The 15,322-nt window shown below is 46.0% G+C and overlaps 2 protein-coding genes across 7 annotated transcripts in view; both read left to right on the top strand.

The window, feature by feature from the left end:
• The first annotated feature begins 208 nt into the window (after positions 1-208).
• Positions 209-7,969, top strand: Tlcd5 (TLC domain containing 5). Of its 5 annotated transcripts, XM_075966261.1 has the most exons (4): positions 1,295-1,497; positions 2,967-3,166; positions 4,836-5,390; positions 7,736-7,969. In XM_075966261.1, coding segments are annotated over exons 1-3 (741 nt in total). In that variant the 5' UTR covers positions 1,295-1,495; the 3' UTR covers positions 5,375-5,390; positions 7,736-7,969. The 5 variants fall into 5 exon arrangements, with proteins under 5 accessions (XP_075822377.1, XP_075822379.1, XP_075822378.1 ...); XM_075966262.1 differs by lacking the exons at positions 1,295-1,497; positions 7,736-7,969 and adding an exon at positions 209-370 and having other exon boundaries at positions 4,836-5,702; XM_075966264.1 differs by lacking the exons at positions 1,295-1,497; positions 7,736-7,969 and adding an exon at positions 296-370 and having other exon boundaries at positions 2,992-3,166; positions 4,836-5,702.
• Positions 7,970-11,093: 3,124 nt separating this feature from the next.
• Arhgef12 (Rho guanine nucleotide exchange factor 12) overlaps positions 11,094-15,322 on the top strand; it is a 131,757-nt gene continuing 127,528 nt past the window's right edge. Inside the window, exon 1 of one of the 2 annotated variants that reach the window (XM_075966266.1) lies at positions 11,094-11,602. In XM_075966266.1, the coding sequence (XP_075822381.1) occupies positions 11,571-11,602 (32 nt within the window). In that variant the 5' untranslated portion in view covers positions 11,094-11,570. The remainder of the gene's footprint in view (positions 11,603-15,322) is intronic. The other variant, XM_075966265.1, reaches the window with a different exon arrangement.

Genomic DNA, 15,322 nt, shown 5'->3' on the forward strand with positions numbered 1-15,322 from the left:
CTGCGGCAGAGTACTGGGGGGTTGAATCTAGGGCCTCACACGTGTTATGGCAAACGTTCTATCACTAAAAATCCAGACAGATACTACATTCACAGCTCCATGATGATTTAAACCGACCAACAAATAAGCGCAACACAACACCCTTCCCTTTCCTGCCCAAAGTAGGACCATCCATCCCTCTCCCTTCCTTGGCCCAGCATCCACTCTGCGTTCCGTCCTCCCAACCAGCAGGTGCCCCTAGACCCCCGGCTCCTCCTCCTCCGCCGTCACAGCCTCGTCTCCCCCTCCCTCTACAGCTTCCTGTCGCCGCGATCCGGGCCCTGGGCTGTGGGCGCCCGGGCGCCCAAGGCTTCCCGGTGCGCTCGGCCAGGTAACAGAGCTCGCCGGCGGGATGGGCACCGGCTTGCCTGTGGCGCAGGCAGGGAAGAAGGCGGGCGGGCGGCCAGGTGCGCTCGGGCTTTTCTGCCCCGGGGCGCCGGGGCCTCTCTGCGCCAAGCTCTGGGCACCCGGCTGGATGCCTAGATAACGGTCCAAGATGGGGCGATCCGGGCTGGACGCCGGGCGTGGCCGAGGCCTTCAGACACGTCCCTTCTCGGGATGCAATCTTGCTGCTGGCTCGGAGCCCCCGGCTGCAGCTTGACCGAGGCCTGGAGCCAGGCGCCCGCCCAGCGCCGCTGCTCTCCGGGATGGGGGAGCCTGGGCATCGAGCTGCGAGGGCCTGGGAACCTCCCAGACCCACACCAGACACGAAGGCTCAAGGTCACAGAGCTGGGTCTGCCGTTTACAAATGCCTGCTTTTAACTGGAGTGTTTGTAAATGGGCTACTGTTTCCTCTCTTGGGCCAGGGAATTAGGATTCAGAGAAGAGGACTCTAAAAATACTAATCGCCGAGTCCCAATCAGCTGATCCGCCTTACTGGCCAGTGACCCTGGCCTTTCAAAGGAAGTAAGAGGGACAGCGCTTTTCACTCGGGTACTTTGTATGTCTGGCCCCTACTCTGAAGATTGGCCTAGAAGTTTCAGAAAAATGTCTTAGAACTGAACTGACCCTTTTTTTCCCCCTTTCTGCCCTTTTTCTGTTCTCTAATTTTAGTTTAAACTCATTCTTCAGGTTAAAGTGATTTCCCCACTTACAGGTTTCTGATGGACACCTACTGTTTTCTTGAATGGAAACCTGATTTCTCATGAAAGCTGGGCAAAACTTGCCCTTTGCCCAAGCCCTCTCTGGATAGCATTCCTGGGAGTGGCCCGTGTGTTGAGGAGTGTTGGTCAGCATTTGTCAGAAAAGGGTGAGCGGTTAAGTCATGCAGAGAATTCCTGCAGAGATGAGCGGTGTAGCTGGTAGCTGACGTGTTTGGTATTTCTTTATTTGTACTTTCAATAGAGGGGCTAATGTATATTAACAAGGACATCTTAGTCCTTTTTAGAGTCTACTTTTATACGACTAATGTTAGTGATGACTATTCTTGTTTAAATGTATCAGCAAAAATTAAAAAATGTAAGTTTTCTTATTTTACCATCTCTATCTATCTATCTATCTATCTATCTATCTATCTATCTATCTATCTATCTATCTATCATCTATCCATCCGTCCATCCCTGTGTCCTCCATCTATCATTTTGAGACAAGGTCTGTGTAGCCCTAGCAGGCCTGGAACTCACTGTGTTGATGAGTCTGAGCTCCTACTCTAGGTGATCCTCCTGCCTCTGCTGCCCCAGTGCTCGGATTATAGGCCCTTAGCAGCTACGTTGCTTTGCTTTTAACTGAATAATTGCCTTAAGGATATTTTTGTATCTCAATATTTATTTAAAAATCCTTTTGTCTCCTTGTTGATGAATGATAGAGTTGAGATGTCTTCCAAGAGGTCTGGAGTCTTTGTTTGGCTCTCGATTTACATTTGCCTCAAGTTTTGATCTTGTCTGATAAACCTATGACCCAAATCCAGACTTCAGTCAAATTTAGTTTCAGCTTAACCACATTAAGATGCCTGGTATCATGTGACTTCTAGCAGAACCAAAGTGGTATTTTATTTATTTATTTAATTATTTTTTTTATGAGAGCATTGCCACTGTGTGCAGCAGTGCACATGTGAGCACACCACACACACACACACACACACACACACACACACACACACACGAACTCTGGTGGTATTCCTCTGTCCCCGATGACCTTGTTTTTTGAGATAGGGTTTCTCCACAGGAATTCATCTTCTCCATCTCTCAACAATGAGATTACTAGCATGCACTGCCATACTTGGCTTTTTTACATGGGTCTGAGACTCAGGTTCTCATGTTTATCACCAACTGAACTGTCTTCGCTCCCTTCTCTTTTTGTGTCTGGTATTGGAAATTGAACCCAAGGCTTCACACATGAAAGTCAAGTGCTCTATCACTGAGCTGTATCCCTAATCCTTTCTCGCGCTGTTTTGAGGCGTGGCTTCTGTAAATAGCCCAGGCAAGACTTGAACCTGCTCTGTAGACCGAGCTGACTTTCAACTTGACATCCCCCTAACTCAGCCTCCTGAGTAGCTGAGATTACAGGCACATACCACTCTACCTGGGTAGTGCTGGCATTTGTGAAGTGTGACTGTATTATCAGGTACAGGTGCTTTGTCACCTGTGTATCACAATCCAAAGTCAGGGGTCTCTGAAAGGTCCTTATTGACATTGGGTTGTTAGTTAAGTGTGCAGTTAGCTTAGTAATCCAGAGGGCTGTTGCTGGCTTCCAGGACACAGCTTTTATCAAGTGCTTGACACAGTATCTCAAGGGGACTTGCCGTCATAAATACAGCAGCCACATTTATGTACAAGAGGCTTGGATACATATACGGTAAAGAATTTCAGAAAAAGTCGCGTTTTCATGTTATTTTATAGTAGCAGTTTGGGCATATGCACAAAATTACCTGCTGCTGTTTTCTTAGGGTACATCCTTTGTTTTCCTGGTTTTGGTCTCTTCTGTCATAGGATGGCATTAGGTCTATGTCTGCAGGTGCTGTGCAGCCTGGGTGGCTGGCTCTCACTCTATACGTCTTTCTGCCGCCTGAATAAGCACCGAAGCTATGAGTGGAGCTGCCGGCTGGTCACCTTCACCCATGGAGTCCTCTCTATAGGCCTGTCTGCTTATGTTGGCTTCATTGATGGCCCTTGGCCTTTTACCCACCCAGGTAGGTAGAGGGGACATTGGAGATTTTTTTTCATTAGGAATTTATGATTTGGGGCACTTGAAAAAAATAGATTTGAATAATATTGAAGAATAATTTCCATTCTAATGATTTGTATTGCAGTCCTCATTGTTAATTTTGATACTGTGTACATCTAGCTTCTGCTTTTCGTGACTCTTTTGTGCTGTTGGGGTTCTTTTCTTGCCTTTTTGTGGTAATGGGGATCGAATCTAGAGCTATGAATGTGTCCCCACTCTCTTCTATTTTCTTTCTATTTTCTCATAAATATATATATTTAAGAGGGTCTCACTAAGTTGACCAGGCTGACCTGACTACTCACTTGGTAGTCAAACTGGCCTTGAGTTTATGAACCTTCTGCTTCATCCTGCCAAGTAGCTGGGATTATGGGCTCTTGTGACTTTGTTGTTGATTTTCTTTGAGGCAAGTTCTTGTTTTATAGTCCAGGCTGGCCTCGAATTCCTAATCTTTCTATCAAACTGAAATGAAATAAATTCTTCAGTTTTGTGTTTCATTTTTAAGGTTCTTAATGATTTTAAATATGTCAGGTTATTGTACCTGATGTCCTTGGACATGAAGACACTCTGGGAGTTCTCTCTGGAGTCTGCTTTCAGGATGGGTTCGAACTGCCAGTGTCCAATAACCCAGTCTTCTAGGTTAATCTATGTTCTGAGTTGGGCGGTGGTGGTGTACTCCTTTAATCCCAGCACTCAGAGGTAGAGGCAGGTAGATCTCTGTGAATTTGAGGCCAGCCTGGACTACAGACTGAGTTCCAGGACAGTTAAGGCCAAACAGTTAAGGTCTCAAAAAAAAAATCTGATGGACATGACAGAGTGACCCATGAGTCTGGGAACAAGAGTCTGGTTAAAAGGGAGGAAAACAGAACATTCACGGAAACAACAAAATAACTTTTATGTTCTTCCACAGGAAGAACACTGTGGTTGAACAGTCAAATCACTCACTGAAGTCTTTGAGGTTTATTACTATTTTAGTATTTTTCCTGATATTGTTTTGAGACAGGCTAACCTTGAGTTGACTCTGCAGCCCTTGTCTGTGACCCGCACCTTTGGAGGATGAACCAGGTAGAGCATTAGAAGTCCAGGCCAACCTTAGCTCCCCGAGGACGTACTAGGAAGACCCTGTCTCAGAAAGCAAAAACAAAAAAATCAAAACAAGAAAGACCACGGTTTTAGACTTAACGTTTATTTGTCTTTTGAGACAGGCTTTCTTGTAACCCAGGCTGGCCCTGACTCCCTGTGTAGCCAAGGTTGGCCATGTCCTGATCTTCCTTCTTCTACCATCCAAGTGCTGGGATTATAAGTAAGGGCAGACTTTAGTTTTTTTTGTTGTTGTTGTTGTTATCATTTTTAAATGCTTTATGCTGGGAAGTGGTGCTGCACACCTTTAATCCCACAATTTGGGAGGCAGAAGCAGGCAGATCTCTAAGTTTGAGGCCAGCCTGGTCTACAGAGAGAGTTCCAGGGCAGCCAGGGCTACATAGAGAAAACATAATCAAAAAAAAAAAAAAAAAGCAAGTTTGTGTCTGTGTCTGTCATTGCTTTTGTCCTTTTTAGTGGTTCAGAGAGATAGAGGCTCCCTATGCGGGTGACCCAATTCCCAGCCATGTTGTCTTTTTTGTCTTGGTTTGTTTCAGGCTCGCCGAACACACCTCTCCAAGTTCACATTCTGTGTCTTACCTTGGGCTACTTCATCTTCGACTTGGGTTGGTGCATCTATTTCCAGTCCGAGGGTGCCTTGATGCTGGCTCACCACACACTGAGCATCTTGGGGATCATCATGGCCCTAGCACTTGGGGAGTCGGGCACAGAGGTCAACGCGGTCCTCTTTGGAAGTGAGATCACCAACCCGTTGCTCCAGATTCGCTGGTTTCTCCGTGAAACCGGGCACTACCACAGTTTCACTGGAGATGTGGTGGACTTCCTCTTTGTGGCTCTGTTCACTGGTGTGAGGATTGGTGTAGGCGCCCATCTCCTTTTCTGCGAAATGGTCTCACCCACACCCAAGTGGTTCGTGAAGGTTGGGGGAATAGCAATGTACGCTGTGTCTTGGTGCTTTATGGTTAGCATCTGGCGCTTTGCGTGGAAGAAGAGCATCAAGAAGTACCATGCGTGGCGGAGCAGGAGGAATGAGGAGCGACAGCTAAGACACAATGGGCATCTCAAGGCACACTAGCCAAGGCTTGCTCCTGGTAAATGGACTGGGTTGACTTGGCCATGGGACTAGAGTCAGAAACAGAACTGAGTTTATAGTGCTTAAGAACTGAGCTTGTAGGGTACTAGGTTTTGAAAAAGGGCTCAATGTATCCATCGCTTTAGTCGGTTCTCAGGCTAAGCATATGCAGTGTTGAGACACTCACTCCTACAGTGGCACTTGTACATCCTCACTGGTGACTGGCAAGTGGCATTGTATAGTGTGGACCGTTGCCACTTGTTTTGGGGCCCCCGTGTTCACAGGAGGCCTGATGGATATTCAGATGGCTTTGGAAAGAACTTGAATGAAATCAGTGCTGTCTGTCTCTTATTCCTTTGGAAATGACTCCTGAGTTCCACGAGACAGTTTAACTATGTTTGGCCCATGTGTTATATAAAGGGAGGGACTCACAGGAAGGGACGTGCGTTTGACATTCAGGCATCTGTGAATGGGATCTGTTATGTAAAGAGAGACAGAAGGATGGGAGTGAAATAGCAATGACAGACACTTCCCACTGAGCCTCCCTGCACTGACTGTGTCAGAGGTCCCCAAGGACACTCTTGGGTTCCATGATTCATCAGGAAGACTCAGGGCTTAGTACAGAGTCTCACAGCTTTGACTTATGATAATGAAAGGATACAGGGAAGACTCAGCAAAGGGAAAAGGAACCTTTGTCAGAGCCTGTGGGATCTAAGTATGAGTTTCTAAAGTCTCCTATTTGGATATACAGGAGTGATTCATGTCAACACACATGAAAGTCATCAAAGACTTGGTGCCCAGAGCTTTTACTGGCAATAGGTCATGGAGGAACCTTCCTAGCACAAGGCAAAATTCAAGATTCCCCACAGCAGGCATTCAACATAAGCCATATTGCTTCAGAAACAGTTTAGGAGCAGTGAGCCAGTCTTAACAGTTTCTGGTGGGAGCCCACTGTAAGTTGAAGTTCCTAGGTGCCAGCCAAGGGCCAGCATTGCAAGCAGGCCTTTTCAAGGATAGCAGTTCAGGCTTGGTATGTTAACTCTTGTGTGTGCAAAAAACTGTAGAGCTAATGCTTTGGATGCAAGATGAATGAGGTGTGGGTAGATTTAGATTTACTTAGTCCTGTTGTACGGGTTCTGCCCTACCAGGAAAAGTATGCCAGTTCTCAGGGCTTTTGAGAATTAATCTGCTAGGCATGAGAGGCCATGGCTAAATTCCATGGGGATTTACCATGCGGATTCCACTGTACTTGAGATGGAGTTCAGGTTTCAGCTCCTGGTATATACTGCAAACTAGAACCAAAGATTTCAGTGTACGTATTGGTCTCAGAGTGATGAGGTTCCTTCCTTCCTTCCTTCCTTCCTTCCTTCCTTCCTTCCTTCCTTCCTTCCTTCCTTCCTTCTTTCCTTCTTCCTTTTTCCTCTTTCTTTCCCTTCCTTCCTCCTTTTTCTTTGTTGCCGATACATTCCCTTTTAATCACTTTTTCTCCCTTTCCTGAGATATGGTCTTGCTTGCATAGCTCAGGCTAGCATTGAACTCTATCCTTCCTTCTTAAGTCTCAGTGCTAGGATTACACTCTTGTGCCACCATGCCTGGCTCTTATATAGGGCTTTAATGAAAAAAAAAGTATTATTTGTTTATTTGGTATTTTTGCCGTTATTTAGATCAATGGTGATTGGCTAATTCAGTTGGTCAGCCAGGAAAAGGTGCTACTGAAGCAAGGCTGTAAAGGTCAGCAAGTAGTGTCTGCTCATTCTATAGTTACTGGTGACACTGACCCAGTGAGTGACCTTGTGATCAATGGTATTGGCCACAGAAACGAGTCGTGGGGGAGAGGCTGGAAACGTGTAGACATTCTTGCAAATGGAAAGGCACTTTAACCGTGGACCTTTAAGGTGGCTGTTAGCTCTTGGACTTTCCTTTTTGTTTTTTGGAAAGACAACACCATGCCCCCCCCCCCCCCCCGCCTTTTTTTGTGATTTGTGTCCCAGATATGCCTGTGTGTTCCTTTCCAGCAAAACTGTGGGCAGAATTGGAAACTGGGGAGTGCTGATTTCAGCAAAAGTGTCGTCAAAAAGAGTAACTTGGCACACAAGCAGAAAGGAAATACAAAATAAAACTGGCTTTTTTATTTTGGCACCGTGCAACCTGCTCCAGACCAGACAAGTGAGCAGGCTTAATCTAATACTGGCTCTTTTCCTCCTTACCCCTCAGAAGTAAAGATTGTAGATCTTTCTGTTTGAGGCAAACTCCAGGGAATGTCTGCAGGTTTTATATTTATTTTTTGATAACAAGACACCTGAACAAGTGATAAGGGGGGGGGGAGGAATTCCTCATCTCTGCTTTTCTTGACGTTCTAACTAGTAACTATGAAGACAGCTCTCTCAGAGATCAATGTGAAGATGACTCAGCAGTTAAGAGGTCGCCTGTTTTTTACAACCCAGGTAAATGAAGGGCACATTGGCCTGTGATGTGTCCCCAGACAAAAGGAAATACTTGCATTTGAATTACTGTGCAGTCAAAACTGATATGCTCAAGAAGGATTTATATTTCAATACAATTTGTACTAAATTTTATAAAAAAATAAAGTAACTTTTTTATAAACCCGGAGTCTGCCTTTGTATCTTGGTTGTGACTTAACAGCCTTTGGCTTGTAGAAATGTTGACATCTATTCAACTTCGTGGTGACAGTAATCTACTCTTTGGCATTAATCATTCCTACTTTTTTATAGGGAAGATAGCAATCAGCACACAGAAATAGTTTGCCTAAAGAGGAAGAATATCATTCTGATTTTGCCACCTGTTTGAGCAGTTGCCCCGAACACCCCCCTCACATTAGGGTTGCTAGGCAAGCACTCTACCACTGAGCTATATCCTCACCCCTGTAGCCCCCGCCCCCCACAGGGCCACACACTCTGTAGACAGGCTAGCCTGAAACTTACTATGTAGACTACCTCCAAACTCAAAGCAATCCTCCCGCCTCGCCTCCCAAGTGCTGGGATTATAGGTATAAGCTACCATATTTAGCTCGATGGGATTTCTAATATTTAGAACAGTTCTGGACACAGTAGGTCCTTAATAAACATGTTGAAACAATGGATCAGAGGACAAATGTGGCTTAGAGGAAGTCTCATTGGAAAACTGCATGTTCAGTGATTGGGTCACTGCTGTCACCTTCCTAGGTAAAGGTATGACCTAGGGAGTGGGCCTTGGTTTGCTTGGCTCTGCTGAATGCATTCTTTTTTTTTTAAATATTTATTTATTATATACAATATTCTGGTGCCGGAAGAGGGCACCAGACCTCTTTACAGATGGTTGTGAGCCACCATGTGGTTGCCAGGAATTGAACTCAGGACCTTTGGAAGAGCAGGCAATGCTCTTAACCACTGAGCCATCTCTCCAGCCCCTGCTGAATGCATTCTATAGGTAGACTTTTTTTGGACAATGGAACGGTCAACAGCTACAACCAGGCTTTCTGGATAATTAGATAAAACCAAGGCCTTGCTAGTGATTAGAGATTCTCCTTATTGAAACAGCAGTTCTGGAGTGAGTGACTGCTGGCTATTCAGTCCTTTGCTGACCATCTTCTGAAGCTTTCCCACAGCAAAATGCCTTCTCTGCTCACAGCTAGAACCTTGGGGTTTGTTAAATTTGGAAAGATGTGGAAAGCAGCTTGCCAAAAGGTTTTGTATGCAAGGAAGAGAAGGTGAATTAGGAAACGTTCCCAGTTTGTTTTATTCCTGAAACTTAAGCATTGAGGCGGACTGGAAAGGAAGATGGGAACTTATTTTTAAAGTGCATGATTTGATGAGTCATCAGACTCCATTCATTGGAAGCTTGCATTGTAACACGATTAGAGCAAGGCAAGGAGGACAGCACACGCGAGACAACTTGAGGAAGCTCGGGGCTAAGGTCTGCATTTTGGTTATTGTATATAGATTTCTGGAACTCTTTCCAGCTATAGGTAGAAACAAGTGGCGTCTTCAGGATAGAATTGCCATGTTGGGATTTACCAGCAGATGGCAACGTGTCCAGGTCTGATCATTGGGAAAGTGGCTTGAACTCGAATCTGCTTCTATTCTTTCCAAAAATAAACATTACAAAATTAGCTGGCTGTGCCCTGAACTTAAAAAAAAAAAAAAATCCAACAAGAGAGTCATTTCAGGCGCCTGTTTATCTTCCCCCCTTTGTACCCTGTTCTCACGTCACCTTGAGCTCATACATCTATTCAGGGATAATGAATCCTTCCACGAACTGTTGTGGAATGACTTGGAAACAGCATTATTAAGAGGTAACTGTTTCCTCTCCACATGCAGTTTATTAGATTTGATTTCCACAAAATGGCCGAAGTCTCTTCCCACTGACACGGCTTGAAGCTCCGAAGTCTAAAGATAATTGTATGAAAGGAATAGCCACTTGATGTTTGCAGGCAGAATTGGAGAACCCTGCTGTGTCGTGGTACTTCATTTCTTCAGGGACAGAATTATTCAATTATAAAACTGCATGGATAGCTGAATGCCTCTACCCCATCGAAAAAGAAACCGGAAAACAATCTTTGGGAACTCTTCAAAGGGATCCCTGATACTGTTTACTGGACACGTGTATTTCTTCTCCCATCTCTTTTCACAACAAGCTTATTAACTTGCTGTGGAAAGCACCATGCTTTCTCAATTTGGCAAATAATACAGTGCATTTTGCCAAGGCAAAACAGCCTAAAAGCAATATTTATATCAGGAACTCCTGGCTTCAGTGTGGGCCCAGATCCTTTCTTCTGAGTCTTTTCTGGCCACCCCCGGATGCAAGGCTAGGCCAGCAGGTGTCCCAGGTGAGTGGACCACCCCAAACCTGTCTTTGTGCGGGTTTGCCTAACACTGTCGGGGCACGTGGACCCGGGCTCGTGTGCAGCCATCAAAAGCATTTGACACCGGGAACGAGTACATTCCCTTCAAGAATAAAAGTTTCCAGCTCGAGAGAGGCAGAGAGTTCCCCGAAGACCCTTTAGATGTGAACTCCGGGATTGTAGAATGGCTCGTTTGCTGTCCCGGGTGGAAGCTACACTCTGGACTGGACCTCGAGGGCATTCAGGGACAGTGAGGACAGCGGCTGGAGGCGGAGAAAGAAGCAGCTTGCTTCTGCCCCGCAGAACTACTTTTCGCTCCCCTCCACCCCCCTTGACAGCGTTGCGCGGAGGTATCCGCGCAAGTTTGGAGAGTCCGGGAGCGGAGGGATCCCGGGTGAAGCGGCTTCCCGAAGTCCCAGGGAGAAGGGCCCAAAAAGTCGGCGGGGGAGGGGACGGCTCGGCGCGCTCTAGCCGCGCCGGGCCGAGGAGACAGAACCGGAACCGGAACCCGCGCGCGTGCCCGCGGTGGTCGCAAGGCCCATCCCCGCCGGCTCCCCCCTCCCGCCCTGCGCGCGCTCCCGCGAGTGCCCCTGAGGACCCGGCGAGCGGCCCTCCGCGCGGAGCAGCCCCTGCCGCCGCCGCCGCTGTTCGGGGGCCGGGCTTCCGGGCCGGGCCGGGACCTCCCGCTCCTCGCGGGAGCCGCCGCCTACCAGAGCGTCGGGGAGGAGCCGTCGTGCCACTGCGGAAGAAGCGCGGGGGCCTCCGAGGGATGGGGAGCTGCCCGCGGCACTGAGACAGGGACCCTGTCAGCGCGGCGGCCGGTGCCGGGTGGGGGCGGCGCGGAGCAGCTCAGGGCCCGGGCCCGGGGACATGGGGCGGCGCGAGCCGGTCGCGGGACGGCGCGAGACGCGGCGTAGTCTGCGGCCACGAGCGGCCGGCAGCCCCAGATAGAGCGGGGACCCGAGGGCCGGGCCCCGCCGACTCCGGGACAGGAGGCGACGCCCGTCCTCGAGCCGATCCTACCACAGCCCCGGAGGGATCTGGGATCCCGTTTCGCGACTTCCCTCTGACGAAGTTTTCCTCTTCGTGCTTTGCTGAGGATCATTCCTAATTCTAGAACTCGCCTTGTGGCCGACTTGTTCGGTTTGTTTGGGGAGATAACTTGTTTTGCTTCAACCCGCATCCCCTTTCCTTGACCCCTTGCAATCGGATGTTCTAGATGACTGAATGGAGTTTTGAGTTGGACTTTTGTGTCCCTGCCGAAATTGAGCCTGATCCCAGAGTACTGGGGGTGGGGTGTGGAGGTGTTACTGTAAAATGCAAGTTGGATAAAAAGAAGACCTCTCGCCAAGGGCCCCAATGAGTGGCACACAGTCTACTATCACGGACAGGTGGGTATGAAGTTCCTCGGTCGCTAACCTTCCTTGGATTTGTCCCCACGCAGCAGGGGAGTCGGTGATCGCAGATTTGCCTTCAACTGGTGCAATTGACAGGCATAGGAAAGAAGGTTGTTTCGGAGCTGTGCAATTAGTCTAGGGTTGCTGCCAAGTTATCCGGTTGATTGAATTTGGAAATGCAGTTTTTTGGACAGAAACTTTCCCCATATTCTCAGAGGAAATGAGGAAAGCCAGGATTATGGTTTTCTGTCGGGTGCATTAAGATAGTGTGCTCATTTTGGAGCCAGAGGAAGGTCATTTTGGGTGAAGGTCAGAGCCCGAGGTCGGTGGGTATTGGTGCATCATCAGGTTGATTCCTGTCCTGTGGTAGTTCTAGACTCTTCATTTTAGGAGTTTCTGTGGGTGAACTTAATTTTCATTCTGCTGCATGGTGATTTGTGAATCTGAGCTTGGTGATTTGTGAATCTGATCTCTTTTTACGTGACCTGCACAGTGTTTAATTATTAATTACCTAATTTTCCAGAATGTTGACACTACCAGTAAATCACGGGCTCTTGTTGGGGACAGTTTCCAGGAGCTGAAGGAAATGAGGGAAAATCATGGGGCCTGCTTCTAATTATTCTTTTTTATATTTCATCTTCAAGACGCTCTAGCATTTAAAGATGTAAACCCCAAGTCTAGTTTAGGCATGGCAAGTGGATCTTGTTTGTTAATCAGGGTTGCATGGCGTTATGTATAGAAGATGTGGCCAAGTGTCATTCTCTGACACTTTAGAGTTGTTTTGAGTACTTTTCAGTGAAAGCAAGTTGGTTCCTTGAGCGTATTTATTTCTCAATTTAATTATGACATTGTATGTTACTTCCAAATTTTAGCTTGCTATTTTTTTAAGTTAACCTAAATATTGTTACCAAAACAAAACAAAATCCAAATACTTGAAGCAGAGTCTTTAAGTGCAACAGTAGTGCTCCTGCAGAAAGCAGTTTAATTTCTGATGAGAGAGTCTCACCCAATTGTGAGACTTATTTGTTGATTTTTAAAGGGGCCAAATTCCATTATCATACCATAACAGTTCCTCCAGAGACAGAACTTCCTTTTCCTGTTGATGCTTTGCAGTGTCACATGAGCGTTCACCTAAAAGATGCCCTTAAATATTTAAACTATTTATGTTTACCCTTTGTTTGTGTACTTTGCTAGGCAGAATTTCGTTTTCAGTTTTCCTGCAAATACACTTCACATATATGTAGAGACAGTTGTTTTGTGTCTTCCCGCCTCCCCATCCTTGCTCCTTCTCCTTTCATGGTGTTTGCTTCTGAGAAATCACTCACAGGTGTCCAGATAATTGTTTTGCTGGTTCGTTCAATTCCTGTCCTGTCAGTTGAGCGCGTAGATAAGCAGACTTCCAGAAACTGACGGAGTCCTGCTTTTCATTAAGATGCTGCGGAGTTTAATTTGTAGAAACAGAATTTAGAGTCACTGACTCATTGCACACAAAAGTCACACAAAAGCTCCCATGTAAGGATTTTTTTTCTTAAACCAACTTTGCTTCTCAGGGTTTTTTTGTTCTCTTTCTTGGAAAGAAAACATTGGAATTTGGATCTTTTTAATAACGTAACTGAACATATGAACTATAAACATGCAGTTTTTTAAAGATTTATTTTTGTATTTTTACTTCTGCATATGTGTTTCTCTGTGTGGGTATATACATTTGAGTGCAGGTGCCTCAGAGCTAGGAGTGGCTTTAGGATTCCCAGGGTGATGGTGAGCTGTCTACCCTAGGTAATGGAGATCTAACTTGGGTCCTCTGCTCTTAAGTGCTCAGCCACCTCCGGAGCCCAGCGTTGTTTTGTTTTGTTTTTGTTTTTTGTTTTTTTTTTTTGAGTCCCTTGCTGCACGTTTTTGGCTGTACTTGTAGCATAGTCTATAACCTCCAGCTCAAGACATTCAGTCCCCTGCCTCAGCTTCTAGAGTGCTGGGGATTGAAGAGATGGGCTCCTTCCCTGCAGGATTCTTGCTCTTATGTATTTGTGTGCGAACAGTGGATGCACATCCTATGAAATCGAGTGTTGTACCCTTTTTTTTCTTAATTATTTTTTTCTCCCTCAGACAGGGTTTTTCTGTGTAACAGTCCTGACTGTCATGGAACTCACTCTGTAGACCAAGCTAGCCTCGAACTCATAGAGCTCTGCTTGCCTCTTCCTCCCAACATGCTTAAAGGCATATTGTATCAAAACACAGAGGAAATAAAGTTGACATTGGTAAAGGGAAGCAGTCTCAATATGCTAATGCTTTGTGGGTATTCTCCATGTAAACCTTTACTAGGTTGTTTTAGACAACTGAGTCATATAAAATAAGATTATAGAAGGGTTATTTTAAAACTGGTTGAAATCCTGATCTTTGTCAGGCACTGGGGTTTGGCTTTTCTTTTTTCTCTTCCTTCAAAAAAGAGAATTAGAAGCCGGGCGGTGGTGGCGCATGCCTTTAATCCCAGCACTTGGGAGGCAGAGGCAGGCGGATCTCTGTGAGTTCGAGACCAGCCTGGTCTACAAGAGCTAGTTCCAGGACAGGCTCCAAAGCCACAGAGAAACCCTGTCTTGAAAAAGAAAAAAAAAACAAAAAACAAAAAAGAGAATTAGTATGTGACAACTACTTTTTCTTGTAAACGTCTCTGCAAATGTGAGGCAGCCCTTTCTCTTTAAGAGAGTAGTTCCTGGTTTGAATATATGTTGAGGTGAAATCTGGAAGTACTGGTTTAGTAATGCTTGTATGCCAGAGAGCCTTAGCAAAGTTCTCCATGTAAAACCTAGTTTCCCTCAGCTTTCTGTACATCTTCTCTCACTGACTCCAGCGTACAGTAGATAGACTTTGCCGACTCTAGGGCTGTTGGCAAATTAATAGTGCCAATGTAGCTTTTCAGAGACCCTTTCAAGTTTGAAGTACTGTATGTGGCGTGGCTTTGTTCTGTAGAGTGTGCAGAGCCACCAGGCCAGCTGTGTGAGTTGGAGTTCTTTCATTGTGGTGCTCCTGACTACAGAGTCTGTCTGTCCTCAGTTGAAATCAGACTAGCTGGTTTTGGGCGTTGTTCTGTTTTGCAGTTTGTGGCAGGCGACACATGGCTGAACAAGATAAGAAGGGTTTTATTCTTGTGTTAGGGACGTGCTGGGGCTGGGATGGAATTCAGCTATGTTTAGGCTCTGATTGGTCACTTTGGATACTCAGAACTCTGTTACATCCTGTTATTATTTTGCAGTTAAATTCACACATTCATTTGTTTCCTTTTCTTTTTCTTTTTAAACCCCGGCACCCACTGTTTTTTAAACCTTCAAACTTAGGAAGTATGTTTATAAAAGCTGTTGTTTTTATGTAGTATATCTGAAAAGCCTTTTTTAAAATCAAATATTTTATGGATGCTTTCTGGTCACTTGGCTCTGTAACTGTTGTGAGTTCAGAAGACTAGAAAAGTGATAGAGATGTCCGATTGCCATTTTTCTATCTGCATTAGTTGCTGTCTTTAGCCCTAACATATCCTAATAACTTTCAGTGCTCCCTGGCTTGCTTCTATTCCTAGAAGATACTGTGGCGATTGACATTTCATTTAAAAAGCAGAGGGGAGAGAATGTGTTTTTCAGTGGACCCAGTGAATGATTTCAGGCCATTCTGTAACAGCAAGTTTTAAGGGTGGTGCAGGTTGGAAAGTCAGCAGAGTCTTCTTGAGCT

This window comes from Microtus pennsylvanicus, chromosome 3, assembly GCF_037038515.1.
Source record: "Microtus pennsylvanicus isolate mMicPen1 chromosome 3, mMicPen1.hap1, whole genome shotgun sequence".
NCBI classification, from domain to species: domain Eukaryota; kingdom Metazoa; phylum Chordata; class Mammalia; order Rodentia; family Cricetidae; genus Microtus; species Microtus pennsylvanicus.

Bases quoted from the DNA above. Each gene is read 5' to 3' on its own strand.
- Tlcd5 (XM_075966261.1), top strand. The intron at 3,167-4,835 runs GTAGGTAGAGGG...GGTTTGTTTCAG, and splicing joins TTGGCCTTTTACCCACCCAG to GCTCGCCGAACACACCTCTC.